Source organism: Rattus rattus, chromosome 2 (genome assembly GCF_011064425.1).
Source record: "Rattus rattus isolate New Zealand chromosome 2, Rrattus_CSIRO_v1, whole genome shotgun sequence".
Taxonomy (NCBI): Eukaryota; Metazoa; Chordata; class Mammalia; order Rodentia; family Muridae; genus Rattus; species Rattus rattus.
The window spans coordinates 98,897,467-98,912,446 of record NC_046155.1 but is presented as its reverse complement, the minus strand read 5'-3'; the positions used below and the strand labels follow the sequence as shown (position 1 = coordinate 98,912,446).

The 14,980-nt window shown below is 41.8% G+C and overlaps 1 protein-coding gene across 2 annotated transcripts in view; it reads right to left on the bottom strand.

Moving 5' to 3' along the window:
* Nucleotides 1-3,711, bottom strand: part of Rab6a (RAB6A, member RAS oncogene family) — a 37,614-nt gene extending 33,903 nt beyond the window's left edge. Inside the window, exon 1 of one of the 2 annotated variants that reach the window (XM_032893057.1) lies at nt 3,049-3,711. In XM_032893057.1, coding sequence (XP_032748948.1) covers nt 3,049-3,118 — 70 coding nt within the window. In that variant the 5' untranslated portion in view covers nt 3,119-3,711. The remainder of the gene's footprint in view (nt 1-3,048) is intronic. The other variant, XM_032893055.1, reaches the window with a different exon arrangement.
* Between the last annotated feature and the right edge of the window lie 11,269 nt (nt 3,712-14,980).

Below are 14,980 nucleotides of genomic sequence, written 5' to 3'. Positions count from 1 at the left end.
TTCCATAAATCTAAAACTATGCTAATATATAGAAATGTATACATACATACATAGTTAAATCTAACAAGGTATTATTTAGTTTCCACTTGGGAAGGTTGAGAATGAATGAAAAGGAATAGTTGATAAATTATCTAAAGAAAGAAATGACAGACCTGAGAAGCTGATATAGGAGGATCTGGTACCTTCAAGGCCAGCCTGGGCTACACTGTCTGTCTCTCTCTACTTACACACACACACACACACACACACACACACACACACACACACACACACACAATGAAAAAGCCATATTAAAACATATTACTGTTTTCCATACTCTATTTGCCAACTTAAAAAAATTAATTTTTTTATGACTGAGGCTATAGCTCAGTATGTATGGTGTAAAGATTCTCCTGAAGGAGATGTTAGGACTTATGTAGTTTAACATTCCTTTATCATATACTAGATCTATTTATTATTAATAATATTAATCTATTATTATTAATCTATTTATACTAGAATAAAGAGAAAATAAGACTGCCAAAACTCATGCCATTAACTAAATCTGTGGTACCTAGTACCACATAAACCAAACACAGTGATTCCACTTGTAACCAAACACTTGTAATTCCAGCACTTGGGTGGAGACAGGATCATCAGATATTCAAGGCAAGTTTGGTCTATACAGATCTAGTTCATGAAACTACATGAAATTGCCTCAAAAAAAATTTCAAATAGAAAAAAAAGAAAGGAAATGAAAATAAAAATGGGTATGGTAGCTCCCCCTGAAATCCCAGAACTCAGAAGCTGAGGCAAAAGAACTCCAAATTTGAAGCCAGCCTGGGCTATCAGAATGTAACTCTAGCTCAAAAAGAAAAAGAGTAACCAAAGAAAATGAGAAGTCATAAAACTCTAACACACTCAAGAAATCCAAAGGAAACCTGTAGTTAAGTATAAGTTAAGACCTCTATGTAGGATAAAAACTTGAACAGAAAGATTAATGGATTTTTGTGTAAACTAAATTTAGTCCTGTATCACACATGAAGCAGTCAACAATCTCCATAGACTGTACAATAAGCACACTCAAACCTATTATTAACAATGACCAATGAACTTTAGTTTATGTACGGCACTGTCCTGAAACTGCCATGTAACACTAACAGGAGGATCAGGATCAATTTCACAGGTTTTCATCAAGTTACTCACCTAAGGAAATGCTTATTTTATTTAAAAATTTTTTACTCTTGGGTTGGGGATTTAGCTCAGTGGTAGAGCGCTTGCCTAACAAGCGCAAGGCCCTGGGTTTGGTCCCCAGCTCCGAGAAAAAAAAATTTTTATTCTTACATTTATGTATTTATTGTAGGTGGATGTTCATGGAGATCAGAGGACAACTGAGAGTTGGCTCTCCCTTTCTACTGTATAGGGCCTGGGGATTGAATTTAGGTTGTCAGATGTGGTAATGAGTGCCTGTTTTACTCACTGAGCCATCTTGCTGGCCTGGACGTTTATACTTAAGAAATATCCAAAAGCAAACAAGAGGGAGAAGAGCTCCTTCCATTAAACAAGGTTATAGGGAAGACAAATCCAAACATATGAGGAAAAATTATTTCTCAGGTCCTGCTGAAGGTAAAATTGCAATCGGTGTTAACCAGATATAAAGTTCCAAATTGGTATAAATAGTTCAACCTAGCAATAAAAGCTAAGAATATTTTACCAGTTATATGCTTTCCACTCCAAATAATGTTCTCCATAACTTCATCTAAGATACTTAGTAGGTATTCATTGTTTGATTACTTGGAACTAATCCCCCAGTGTCTGAATTTAATGATGGTCAAGAAAAATGTAGAGGAAAAACAAAGATTATAATCTCTGAATTACTGTTCAGTTTGTATAATATAAAGTTGTTGAAACAAGTAATCTTCGTGACAACCATTACAAAATTAGTACCTTGTATCTATTAGAAAGAACAGTGACTGCAGAACCTTGACCAGGCAAATGACATTACAATTTCACTCACAGGATCCTATGAAATATTAGGTATATATTAAAAAAAAAATCAGTTAACTCAAATAGTATTACCCTATTACCCAAAGGCAATCTTACAAAACAAAGATGTATTATTTTAAGCCTCTCACATACATCTTAAATATGTAATTGGAAAATACTCAAGAAGAAATTAATAATTAACATTTCACCCGTTAATCCTTGCTTTTATCATCATAAAGATACCTAAATATTTCATGTTGAAACGAGAAAAGGGGGAAGTGAGAAGAGAAAAATTCGAAGTAAACTGATCATGACATAGCATCTGGCAGAGATCGAAAAGGCATCAACAGTGCCAAGAGAATTGTCAATGATGAAAATCAATAGAAAATAAGGATTTCCAACCAGTCCCAATCCAAGGGACCAAAATCATCACTGGCAACGCCACCTCTTTTCAAGTCGATTTCAGTTGAAATATATTAACTCACTAACCCTAACTAATTCTTCATTTAGGTGAAAACTGAGCGAGAATTGTTTTTCTCTGACCACCACTTCGCACCTTCCAGGAGACTTGTACAACTCAGAGCCAAGCCTCAGGGGAAAACAACGCCCAGATCCCACCCTCCTTCATCCAAGGTTGAAGAGCGGCCCGTTCCCCAGAGTTGGGGGCTTCTCGGAGTGGGACCTCACTCCCAGTTCCAATGGGAACCGGAAAAGGAGCAAGGAACAAGGGTGGGGCCCCAGAAAGCCGGCCCCGGTGGAGGAGACCACGCAGAGCAGAGGAAGAAAGGGATGGACTGGAGGCTGGGCGGGGTGAGGGCTGAGGAGGACAGAGCGGCCCGAGAGGGCCCGGCAGCGGGCGGCGGAGTCCGGACGAGGATCGGAGGTCTCGGCTAAAAGCCCGACAGATCCTAGCGAGGAGGAGCCAGGGACAAGGGGAGCCAGGGGACCCGGGAAAGGGCTGGTGGGGAGGGGGGTTAGGAAGAGCGAGGCCGGCGGGGAGCCTCAGCGACCAGAAGGGCTGCACTGGGGGCGGTGCGGGGAAGCCGCGGCCGGCTGCCAGGAGCGGGGGAGCCGCGCACTCACCGCTCTGCTCTCCTAGGAACACCAGCTTGAATTTCCTCAGCGGATTCCCGAAGTCTCCGCCCGCGGACATGATGGAGCCGGAGGAGCCGCCGCCGCCGCCTCAGCTCAAAGACCTCTTCCAGACCGCTGCAGCTCCAACCGGCTGACGAAGAGGGCCGAGCGGAAGGGGCAGCCTCGGAGTCCTCTCGGCCCCTGCAGGGCCGAGCAGAGGGGCGAGGCTGAAGGGAGAGTGACTCCACCGACCGGCAGCCGTCGCCGCCGCCTCCCCGCAGAGTCGCCTAGCACCCAGCCAGGCCCGCGACCGCGAAGGGACGCAGGGCGGTGTCGGAGGCAGCCAGCGGTGCGCTCGGGCTTCGCTAGCCTAGCGCCGTTCCTTCCCTCAGAACGCGGCGCGGAGACTGAGGTGAGAGAGGAGGGTGGCGAGGCGAGCGCCGCAGACGCGTCTGGGACCTAGCACGCGCAGCGCTCGGGCTCCCACAGCAGCCGCCGCCGCCGCCACCGCAGCCCAACCCGCTGAGTGCGCGAGCCTCTGGCACGGATGCGGGGCGAGTCCGGGCGCGAGCCTGAGCCCTGCCAGCCTCGGACGTGCGTGCGTGGGTGCGTGCGCGTGCGCGTCACCTCCAGTGCCTTCCTGGTTTCGCCAGCTCTCCGGGCTCCTCCCGTGCCGCGGAGAAAGGGGCCGATCAGGTTTCGACTAGCGTCTGGAGAAGACAGGAGGAGGCGGGACCGAGTTCCGGGTAGGCGAGGGGGCTCAGGGAGGGGGGGGGAGGAAAACAGGAACGCTGACGTCACTGACAGTCGAGCCAATCAGAAAAAGCAGAGGGAGGGCAGATGCTGAGTGAGGTGGCGGCGCGAGAGCGCGCGCGACTCTCGCGCAGAGGAAGGTGTAGGGTCCTGGCGGCCATGGGAAGTGTGGCTCGACGCAAGGCGATTGGAGGCGGGAGGAGGGAAAAGAAGGTGGGACGGAGGCGGAGCCGGAACCAAGGTGGAATGACCGCAGCAATGCGTGGGTGGGGTTGGGTCACTCTAAGGTGCATCATAAGTGCTAAGCCCTTAACGTTCCTTCTTCCTCAGGTCAGCCCCTGTTTGTACTAACCTTCTAAACATAATTCTTTGCTCCTCATCTTCGTTTATAGATTCCCCTCCCTTAGTCCGTGGAGTTTCATAACTACCAGAATTAAGTCCTCTCCATTTTGTGGATGAGGAAACTGGAGCCCAGCAGAAGGAAATGACTTGCAAAATCCACATAGTCATGTAATGGAATCAAGGTTTTATTTGAACCTCTGCTGTCTCCTTACTGTTAAGCCATCAAATTCCCTGGTGTGTGTTGGCGTGATCCTCTGTTGAGTGGCCTATGTTTTTGGATGTCCATTTCGTCAGATGAGAACCATATACTACGTGCTAGAAATGGGTTTAGATATTATATAAACCAAACCCCTGATATTGCAGATAAGAAACGACTGTCCACATAGCGATGCAGCTTTGGAAAAGGTCACACAACATGCCTCAACACAATCACAAATCTGCAGAAAAGAGTATTTAAGAGATCACCCTTCCCCCTTAAAGCAGGACTTCTGGATAGACTTGAGTGGGGCTCTCTTAAATTAGCCATCCAAAACATTTCCAATTGTCAACCTGATTCACGTTCCAATAAGATAAAGGTGAATGCCGTAAGAAAACATGAACTAAGCATAATGTGGACAATTACATAACGTATAATTAAATGTATGTTTTCATCTAAATGGGATCCCTAAAAAAAGAGTATTAGACAAATACACAATAATTTGAGTATAACATGAATTTTAATTAATAACAGTATTTTGATACTGATTAATTTATTATAACATGTAAGTTCTATTGATGTAAGCTGTTAATAGAGGATTCTGGAGTGGTATATGGGAACTTCTATAATGGCCTTTGTAAATCTAACTATTCTCTATCTAGTGCTTCACATCATAATTCCAACCCTCAGGAAGCTAAGCCAAGAAGATTGTTGTCATGTACAGGCAAGCCTGGGCTACAGAGTTAGTTCCAGCTTAGTCTAAGGTACAGAGTGAGGTCCTACCTCAAAAACAAAAAACAAAATTAACAAACAAACAAAACCTAAAGATAGAGATAAGGGCCAGAAGTAGAGTGATTTTTTTTTCTAGCATGTATGAGGCCCTAAATCTACTCTTTAGGACACCTAAAAATCTTCTAGAGCCAGACACAGTGGTGCATGCCCAGGATCATAGTAGCACTTGAGAGAGAGAGAGAGAGGTTGGAGGATCATAAGTTTAAGGCCAGCCTGAGCTACATACCAAAGTTAGGCTGCATGAAATCTTGCATCAAAGGAGGGAAAAGAGTTCTAAATAAAGTCTATTCATAGAAAAAAAGTAAGAAGCATTGAATTAGATTTTGGCATCAGCACAATTTCTGCCACTCTTCAACATCTCATGGGACAAGATCTAAAAAGGATATCTCTGTTCAGCAAATAAAACTCTTTTTTAAAGACATCAAAACTCAAATCTGCAATCCCAGTAAGGGGGAAGTAGAGGCAGGAGTTTAAGATCATACATAGGTGAGTTTGAGGCTAGCCTGAGCTACATAAGATCTTGTCAAAAATGCTTTGAAAACATAAATAAATAAAAACGTAGAAGTAAAAACATCAAAAGTCTCTCAAGTGAATTTTTTTTTTTTTTGGTTCTTTTTTTCCGGAGCTGGGGACCGAACCCAGGGCCTTGCGCTTCCTAAGCAAGCGCTCTACCACTGAGCTAAATCCCCAACCCCTCAAGTGAATTTTAAAAAGTCTATGTATAGTATCTTCTACAAAAAATACCTTTTCATATTATAGACAAGGTTAAACAAGTACCTCATCAAATGCAGGATGATATACTGATGAAGAATAAATTAGAAGGTAGAAGTTCTGGTGCTAGGAATAGCTCAGGGGTACAGTGCTTCCTTTGCATACCTGATGTCTTGGGTTTGTTTAATCCTAACACTAAGTCAATCAATAATAAAGAATTACAAAAATTTTTTTCTGCAGTTCCTTTCAAACAGGTGGTGGGATTTTTGAATATATATCTAAAAGGAAAAAGGAAAAACTGGGTCATAACATAAATATTTGAGTTTTAAAACCACAGTAGCAGCTAATACTAATAATGATGGAGAGTTTCAGACCAGCCTAAACTAAGTAGCAAAACCTTGTCCCAGAAACAAACTAGCCAAGTCTGGTAGTTCACACCTATAATCCTAACAGGAGGTCTAGCTTGGGTTACATAATTAATCTCAGAGGGGCCTGAATTTCAGCAGAAGACATTGTCTCAGAAGAAGGGGAAGGAGGAGGAGGAAGATGAAGATGAAGGCATTGAAGGTATCGATTGTACAGGTAGCTTATCAGGTCAGATAGGACACCCCCAACAGCACCTACAAAGAACAGTAACAAACTATTTCTCAAGTGCTTTTGCAAACAAAAGTGAGAGTGGCTGTTGCTCTGCTGGGTACCAGCTTTTCATTCTTTCCTGAAATAGCCTTTGGAGTGACATCTGAGGATTCAAACTACTTTGTACTTCCTCCAGAACTTTATGAATCAAGTCCTTCCTGCTGCTTTGTCTCTATAGTCACCAAGCAGCTGGTGCTATTAGGAAGAGAGGGATGTACAACCCAATTCTGACCTCAAATGCTTCATACCTCATCAGGTTTGATGCCTCCCCTTTTGTTCCCTCTCCCCCTTCTTCCCTTTCCTCTATCTTCCTAGATCTCACTGTGTTATCCTGGCTGGACCAAAATTCAAGCAATTCTGCCTCCAGCTCCAAAGGAGATAGGACCCAGGTGCTTGGAACTAAGCTTTGGTTTTACACTGATGGATGCATGGCTTCCTTCTCCTCTGAAGCCTCTTTCATATTTATCAGGTACACCGCAAGTCATATGCTTTCCCTTCAGAGATTCCCCTTCCCCAACCCAAGTACAGAGAACTGAATATAACAGAATCAAGAGTATCCTCAGCCCATCTTCAGAGTTTTGTCTTTTCTTTTCTTTTCTTTTTACTTTTTTAGTTTTCTCCAAGACAGGGTGCTTCCATGTAGCCCTGGCTGTACTCACTCTGTAGACCAGGCTATCCTAGAATTCACAGAGATCTGCCTGCCTCTGCCTTCAGAGTGCTAGGATTGAAGGAGTACCCCACTATGGCCCAGCTAGACGTAGAGATCTTCATAGTCTAAAAGGTACATGCATAGTAAGTGCTTCAAGTACAGGTTCAACAAATGGAAAAATTTCTTTGGAGAAGAAGGAATTAGAGGTCTGTATTTTGTATCTTTAAAGTCATTTATGGTTGGGATTTGTAAGATCGGGGCTTCCAGTGCACCACAAGCAGTTCTTGACCTGCAGTTCTCCCACCTCAGCCTTCTTGGTACCAGGATCACAGAAATTCATCGCCATGCCTAGCTAGCACTGCCAGATTATAAAGTGCTCTCTCACCATCACTTTACTTCCTGCACACACTTCTCTGCACCTCATCACCTTGTCCCTCCCTTCAATCACAATACTCCTTTCAGCTATCACCTACAAAACCTGTCTATTTTGGCTGCTACAACAGTAACAGAATAGCCTGAGCTGGCTGGTCTAAACATCAAACATTTAATTTAATCATTAGAAACTGGGAAAGCCAGGGTTATAATGCCTGAAATTCAGTGTCTGGTGAGAGCTGTTTCTTGGTTCATGAATACTTTTCTTTTCCTTGTGTCTTTGTATGACAGAAAGAGAGCCAGAGAGCTCTCCAGGGTCTTTTATAAGGACACCAATCTCTTTCTTGGTGACTCCACCCGTCTGGCCTAATAAACTCCCTAATTTCTACACCTGGTACTAAATTTAGTGGGAATCAGGATTTCTACACTCGTATTTTGGACAGACGCATTCAGTCCACTGAGGAACCATTGAGATGCCCTCCCTTCTGCTTCTCTTCCCGCCAAACTACAGACGTCTCCACTCGTCTCCACCTGTCCTTTCACCTTGTCTTTCTCTCCTCACTTAACCCTCACTGCTAGTTCTTGGTTTTCCCTGACTTTAATCTCCGTAGGATCAGAATTCATGTCTTGTACCCTAACTTTTTTTTTTTTTTTTTTTTTGGTTTTTTTTTTTGGGGCTGGGGACCGAACCCAGGGCCTTTGTGCTTTTTTGGCAAGCCCCCTACCCCTGAGCCAAATCCCCAACCCCGTAGCCTAACTTTTGAAGAATGCTTGGTACACAGTAGCCATGCAACAGATATTTGCTGAATGGATAAGATAAATGAGAATTTATTTCTTTACTGTCTTAAAAGAATGAACAGGATTTTGGACATTTGAGGAAGGGTAAAAACATTTTCTTAGAACAACAGCCAAAAATGTGTTAGTGTAAATTGATACTATTTCCTATTTGTGCGAAGGAGATGCTGGACCAAGTTCATAACTAAAACCTAGCAGCAGTAGAAGGGAACAGGCTTAGCGTGGTAGCTGCAAATTCAGAATTGCCTAGAGCAGCTTCTTTGATTAAAGTAATTGGCGATCTCTAAGTATGTCCAGGGATCTTATGTAGAAACTGTAATAAAAGTATAACTCACCTTCACTCAGATAGAAATTTTCTTTTCTTTCTTTTTTTTTTTTTAAGACAAGGTCTCTCACTCTGTGGTCCAGACTAGCCTTGAACGCATAGAGATCCACCTACCTTTGCTTCCCTGGTGCTAGAATTAAGGCATGTTCCCCCATGACTGGCTATAAAAAGTACAGGCACATGACACAGTCTGAAGCAGTCAGAGATGAAAGAGTTGATATAGAAGTTTTTGAGAAAAAAACTTAATGAAAAAGTACAAAAAGAAGTTGAAGAAAATCTTGTTTTTCTGCCTTTGGATGTGACTGTTCATGAGCATAATATTTATAGTTAATACAGCTCTTGTGAACATTCATATGTAACTCTGAGTTTAAAACATTAACCCATTGATGACAGCTAATCAGGGAGGCCAGAGGCATCATGAACTAATGTATGAACTCTGGAACTGGCCTCTCTCTGGATTTTTTTTTTTTTTTTTTTTGTTTTTTTCGAGCTGGGGACCGAACCCAGGGCCTTATGCTTCCTAGGCAAGCGCTCTACCACTGAGCTAAATCCCCAACCCCTGGATTTTTTTTAAACTACAAATGTCCTTATATTTAAGAATGTCTTCATGATGGGTTGGGGATTTAGCTCAGTGGTAGAGCGCTTGCCTAGCAAGCGCAAGGCCCTGGGTTCGGTCCCCAGCTCCAAAAAAAAAAAAAAAAAAAAAAAAAGAATGTCTTCATGGTATATTTATTCTTTGCATTTCTTTGTTATTATAAGAGATCAAATTGTCATTTTTAGATTTTCAAAGCTTTCACACAGTTTATGCATTTGATATTATGTGGATATCTAAAACACAGTAATAGTTGCCAAGATGGAACTGCCTTTTCATGTTTACTACTCCCTAAAAAAGTTTTATTGCTCTTATAAAGGCAAGAAATCAATAGAAAGAGAAAAAGTATCCAGGTAGGAAGACGAAAATCATATTGCCCATATTTGAAACAAGTATTAGCTCTGACAGGAATTCTAATTCAAATTCCATCAAATTCCCTTTCAACCCACCCTACAGATTATTATAACCATTACTACAAATACTAGTGGTACAATAAACAGCATAAAAATAAAGGATGCTCAATCACTCAAGGAGGCCAATTAAAAGAGTTTGATTGATTTATAAAGTGTATTTCAGTTGTCTCATTTCAAATGAACCATACCAAAAAAAAAAAAAAACCCAAAAACAAAATCCAGAGTACCTAATATTAAAACCCTTTGTCAGTGCTTAGCATGCACAAGACCCTGGGTCCAACTGATAGCGTCAAAACAAGCAAACAGAAGCCCAGTGCGAAACAAAAAAACAAAACCAAAAAAAATCCTCTTTTTCAAATATATTGACCTGAAGAGCAATCTATAATTATGTACGATAAGAGAAAAATAAAAATTATTTAATGGGAATTGGAGAGCTGGGCTCATCAGTTACAAGCACCAGTTGTTCTTCCGAAGGACCTAGGTTCAATTCTCGGCCTCCACATGGCAGCTTACAACTGTCTGTAACTCTAGTCCCAGGGGACCTGATGCCCTCTTCTGGCCTCTCCAGGCATGAGGCATGCAAATGGCACACAGACACACATGCAGGCAAAACACCCATATACACCAAATAAAAGGTTTAAAAAAGATTATCTAGCCAACGTGAGGAGAGGATGATAGAAATGTAATTATAGCCAACTCATAGCTATGAAGTTATTTTTGCTACAGATTGATCTACAGAATCTATTTTTGATCATTCCATTTTGTTCTGTTCATGTGAATCATGGCCCTGTTATGAATAATGTGATTCCTCAAGCCCGAGAAGTGGGTGTTGCTTCCAGGTTCTGCCATTGCAGCAAGGAAAGACCTTGCTTCTCATTATATGAGGGCCAGAGTGTAAAACCTGACATAGCGCTGGGGCGCCTCTCCTTGCATCCTCTCCCACTCATAAAATCTCTTCTAAGACATCCAGGAGGATGAGTCACTCCACCTGCTACTCAGAGATAATCGCTCTCAGAGTGGAAGAGAACAACTGCTTTCACTGCTGTTTATAGAAAGAACACAGCATCATTGGACAGGAAAGTAAGCACAGCACTGCTGTACTGAAATACCAGCAGCTGAACTGCAGCCTGCTAAAAGGCCAAGAGAAGCTGCCTGTGTGTGTGTGTGTGTGTGTGTACATACATTTGAAAAACACAAATTAACTAGGATATTATCTTACATAAAAATCAAAAGGTAGGCTAGGCATAGTGGTGCAGGTTTTTACAGATTTTCTTGAATTAAAGACCACCCTGGATTATATATAGTGAGTTTTGGGCCAGCTAGATAGTGAAACTCTATCTCAAAACCATAAACAAATAAGACCTCAAAATCCTTATTAAAAAAACCCATAGTTCAAAGAATCCAATGAGGTAATGAGCATCTTGGAGAAAAATATGAACAAAGTTGCAGCTCAAAGGTGATGAATTAAAGGTATTTCCACCTCATTTCTTTTCTGAAACTGTTCCAAAAATGCATTCAAATAATTCAGTTGCACACTCAGGCTCTGACATCTCCATCCAAGAGCCATAATGTTTTACATTGAGAAACGAAGACTAAGCAGAAGTAACTGACTAAATAGAGTGTAGAAAGTGCTTACTAAAGGGGAAAATAACAAGAAGCAGGCTGGTTGGCTAAGAGAGTCCCAGAAAGGATCAGGAGTGTGAAACACCAGGCAACACCATAGAGAGTTCTCACTGAAAAATGAGTTCAGGCTGAAAAATGCAGTCAAAACAAGATATTTTCATATCGGCCATCCTACTTTCTGTCTTCCTGGCTTCACTTGACTGTTGTCCAGATCTGAGGCCATCAAAGTCAGTGTGTAAGCTAGGTATGGTGGTACATACCTGGGTAAACAGCACCTACGAAGCAGAGGCATGTGGATCTCTGTGAATAAGAGGCCACCTGGTCTAAATAGCAAGTTCCAGAACAGCCAGGTCTACATAGGGAGACCGTTCTAAGAATAATAATAATACGTATAATTTGAAAAAGAAAAATATAATTGCAATTTGCATAATGAAGTAATTTGCTTTGTACACAGCACTGTCTGACTCACCCCACATTCTCAGGTTGTTCGGTTGTCACTTTTTTTCTGTCAGAAGACAGAGAGCTCAATACAGGGACTTTTTCATAAGCAAAACGATTCCTTCCTCTCTTCACATCTTCCATAGGCTTTTTTTTTTTTTCTTTCGGAGCAGGGGACCGAACCCAGGGCCTTGCCCTTGCTAGGCAAGTGCTCTACCACTGAGCTAAATCCCCAACCCCTTCCATAGGCTTCTTGTTTGGGTAGGTAGGTAGGTAGGTAGGTAGGTAGGTAGGTAGGTAGGTTGTTTGTTTGTTTTTGAGATAGGGTCTCATTCATAGCCCTGGCTGGCCTGGAACTTGCTATGTAGACTAGGCTGACTGAGACTCTCAGAGATACTATCATCTGCCTCTGCCTCCTGAGTGCTGGGATTAAAGATATGTATTACCATGCCTGACTTCCACAGGCTTTTAATGAAGGAAAAAGAAAACGACACAGCTCCACCCTCTCCCATACACATATACAATTCATTCATAAACCTCCTCAGGAGCTTTCAATCTGGAAGAAACAAAAATTTAACTATTAAGTGGAGTAAACAGTAGGGTTGATCATAAGTCCTTGGCTAGAACAACTCCAGGGTTGGTTAATGACTCCTTAGCCATGGTGATAAGAATCAAGATCTTCTGTCTTTCTGACTTTCTACTTGTCTTCCTCAAAATTCTGACTTTGGTGGTAACTCAAGTTGAAACATTTAAAGCACTATACAGTCCAGAGACTAATGGACTCCCTGCTACATCTCATTGTCTTGATTAGGTCATGTATCCATCTTACAAATGTAACTACAGGAGAAAGATGGGCTATTGCCACAAATTTGTAACTGTGTCATGAGGAAGAATAAAAAAAAGGTCCCTTGGCAGCACAGCACCAGTGTTAACTCTGCTAAATGTATCAGCTTGGTTTCCAATGTGCTGTCCCCTGAAATATGTAGTCATTTACTTATTCATTCTATAAACACTTTGATCACTGTCTATTAACACTCTTGTTTGCACTGAAAATAGCAAAGAAAAAAGAATGTGGCCTTTGTTCTTGAGGGTACATGAGTCTACTGGTGTGACAAATGTGAAAAAAAAAACAACAAAATTTAGGTAAAACTAAATGAAGTGAGTAATAAAAAGTAAAGGCATTTGATAACTTTATTGAATCTGTTTGTTGTCTTTTGTTGTTCATCACTACGTACACCAGACCAGCTGGCCCTCGAGTTTTTTGAGCTTTTTCTGTCTCTTCCTGTAGGAGCTCTGGGATCATAGACACACACATCCTACTTTGTGTGGTGGTTTTGGGATCTGAACCCAGGACCTCATGTTTTAGCCACTAAGTCATATCCTCAGCTTTGATCATATGAAATGGATTATTAGTCTTTTTGTTGTTGAGTTCTGTTGTGTGCACGCACACACACACACCACATGCCTATAATCTCAGTATTTGGGAGGTAGAGACAGGAAGATCAAGAGTTCATAGTCAGTCCTGGCTATATTTTGGCTTTGAGTAAGCCTGGACTGCATGTAACCCTGTCTCAGAAAAAAAATAATTAAAATAGCTATGTAATTTATATTCTCAGATTTGCTTTGTCTCGTGATTGGTGCTTAATCAATAGTAATTTGCTATGCTTGTGCTCTTGTTTTGCCTCCTGTTAAGACTTTAATGGAATTTAATGATCCTCAACAACTCTTGAAAAGATAATTAAAGGAATTCTGGGCCCCTTTGCAGCTCGTAAGTCAGTTTTGAGGAGGTATCATATAGTCTGGATTTTCTGATAGCAGCTTCGAGACATACTTCTCAGTCTTTAGATCATCTGTATTTGATATGTCTTTTTGAAATTTTGTTCTTCGGTGGCCTTCTATCACTATGTTTCTCTCCTGACTTTCCCCTAATCTCTTGGCATTTTTTCCCAATTAACTTTTCTCAGACTGTTCTTAAAAATTATTTTATTTTGTGTTTCTGAGTGTTTTGTCTGTATGTATGCCTGTGTACCATATACATACCTTAGGCCTACAGAGGCCAGAAGCAGACTCAGATCCTCTGGGACTGGAATTATAGACATTATGAGTCTCTCTGTGGGTTCTGGGACTCTCACCCCAATTTGCCAGAAGAGGACTGCTGAGCTATCTCTCCAGCCCCTCTCTGACTGTTCCTAAATGTGGGGTACCAGCCAGGCACAGTAGCATGCATCTGTAGATATAAATGGGGAAGTTGAGGGTGAAGGATCTCAGAAGTTTAAGGCAATGCAGAGAGAGAGAGAGAGAGAGAGAGAGAGAGAGAGAGAGAGAGGAGAGGAGAGGAGAGGAGAGGAGAGGAGAGGAGAGGAGAGGAGAGGAGAGAAGAGGAGACCTAGACAGAAGCCACTTAAGAGTCCATCAACAGATGAATGGATAAACAAATATTGGTAACATGGGATGCATGCTTGTAATCCCAGTAAGGTCATCAGAGGTCCCTAGTCATCCTTGGCTACCCAGTAAGTTCTAGGACAGCCTGAGCTACATGAGATCTGATCTTAAACAAAGGAAAACAAAAAGAAAAAAACACATAGAAATATATTCATAAAAGGTAATGTTATTCAGTCATGAAATTGAATAAAACGTTGACATATTGCACAGATTAATCTTGAAAAAAACCAATGCAAGGCAAATAAATCATAGATTCGTCCTCTTATATAAATATCTATTATAGGTAAATTCCTGGAGGCATAAATTGAAGATTACCAGGAGCTAGAGAGAAAAGGACTAGAGGAGTTAGCCTTTCATGGTTATAGAGATTCTGTTTGTAATAATGGAAAAAATATATTATGGCAATGATTATATAACATTTGGGATATTATGCTTTAAATGGAAATTTTACCCCTTCTCCCTCTCTCTCTCTCTCTCTCTCTCTCTCTCTCTCTCTCTCTCTCTCTGTGTGTGTGTGTGTGTGTGTGTGTGTGTGTGTGTGTGTGTGTGTGTGTGTGTGTGCCCGTGTGTCTCCGAACACTGTTGGGGAGAGAGACACAACTGGGGGGGTCTCAAAGTCGTGTAGTTATAAACCCTACACAAAAGGTTCACTTTTGTGCATCTCGCACTAATTGCTATTTGAGTTTGAACAATTAATTATTTTGACTGCCCCATCGCTAAGAGCTCTAATTTTAAGTAGGCACTAGGACCTGGAAGAGGCTTTGGGATGACATCATCTCTAGAAAACCAAAGCCACTGGCCTCCAGGGGCGGTACCAGAGACATGTGCACTGGATACAAACATTAGTTCTCAATTAACTATG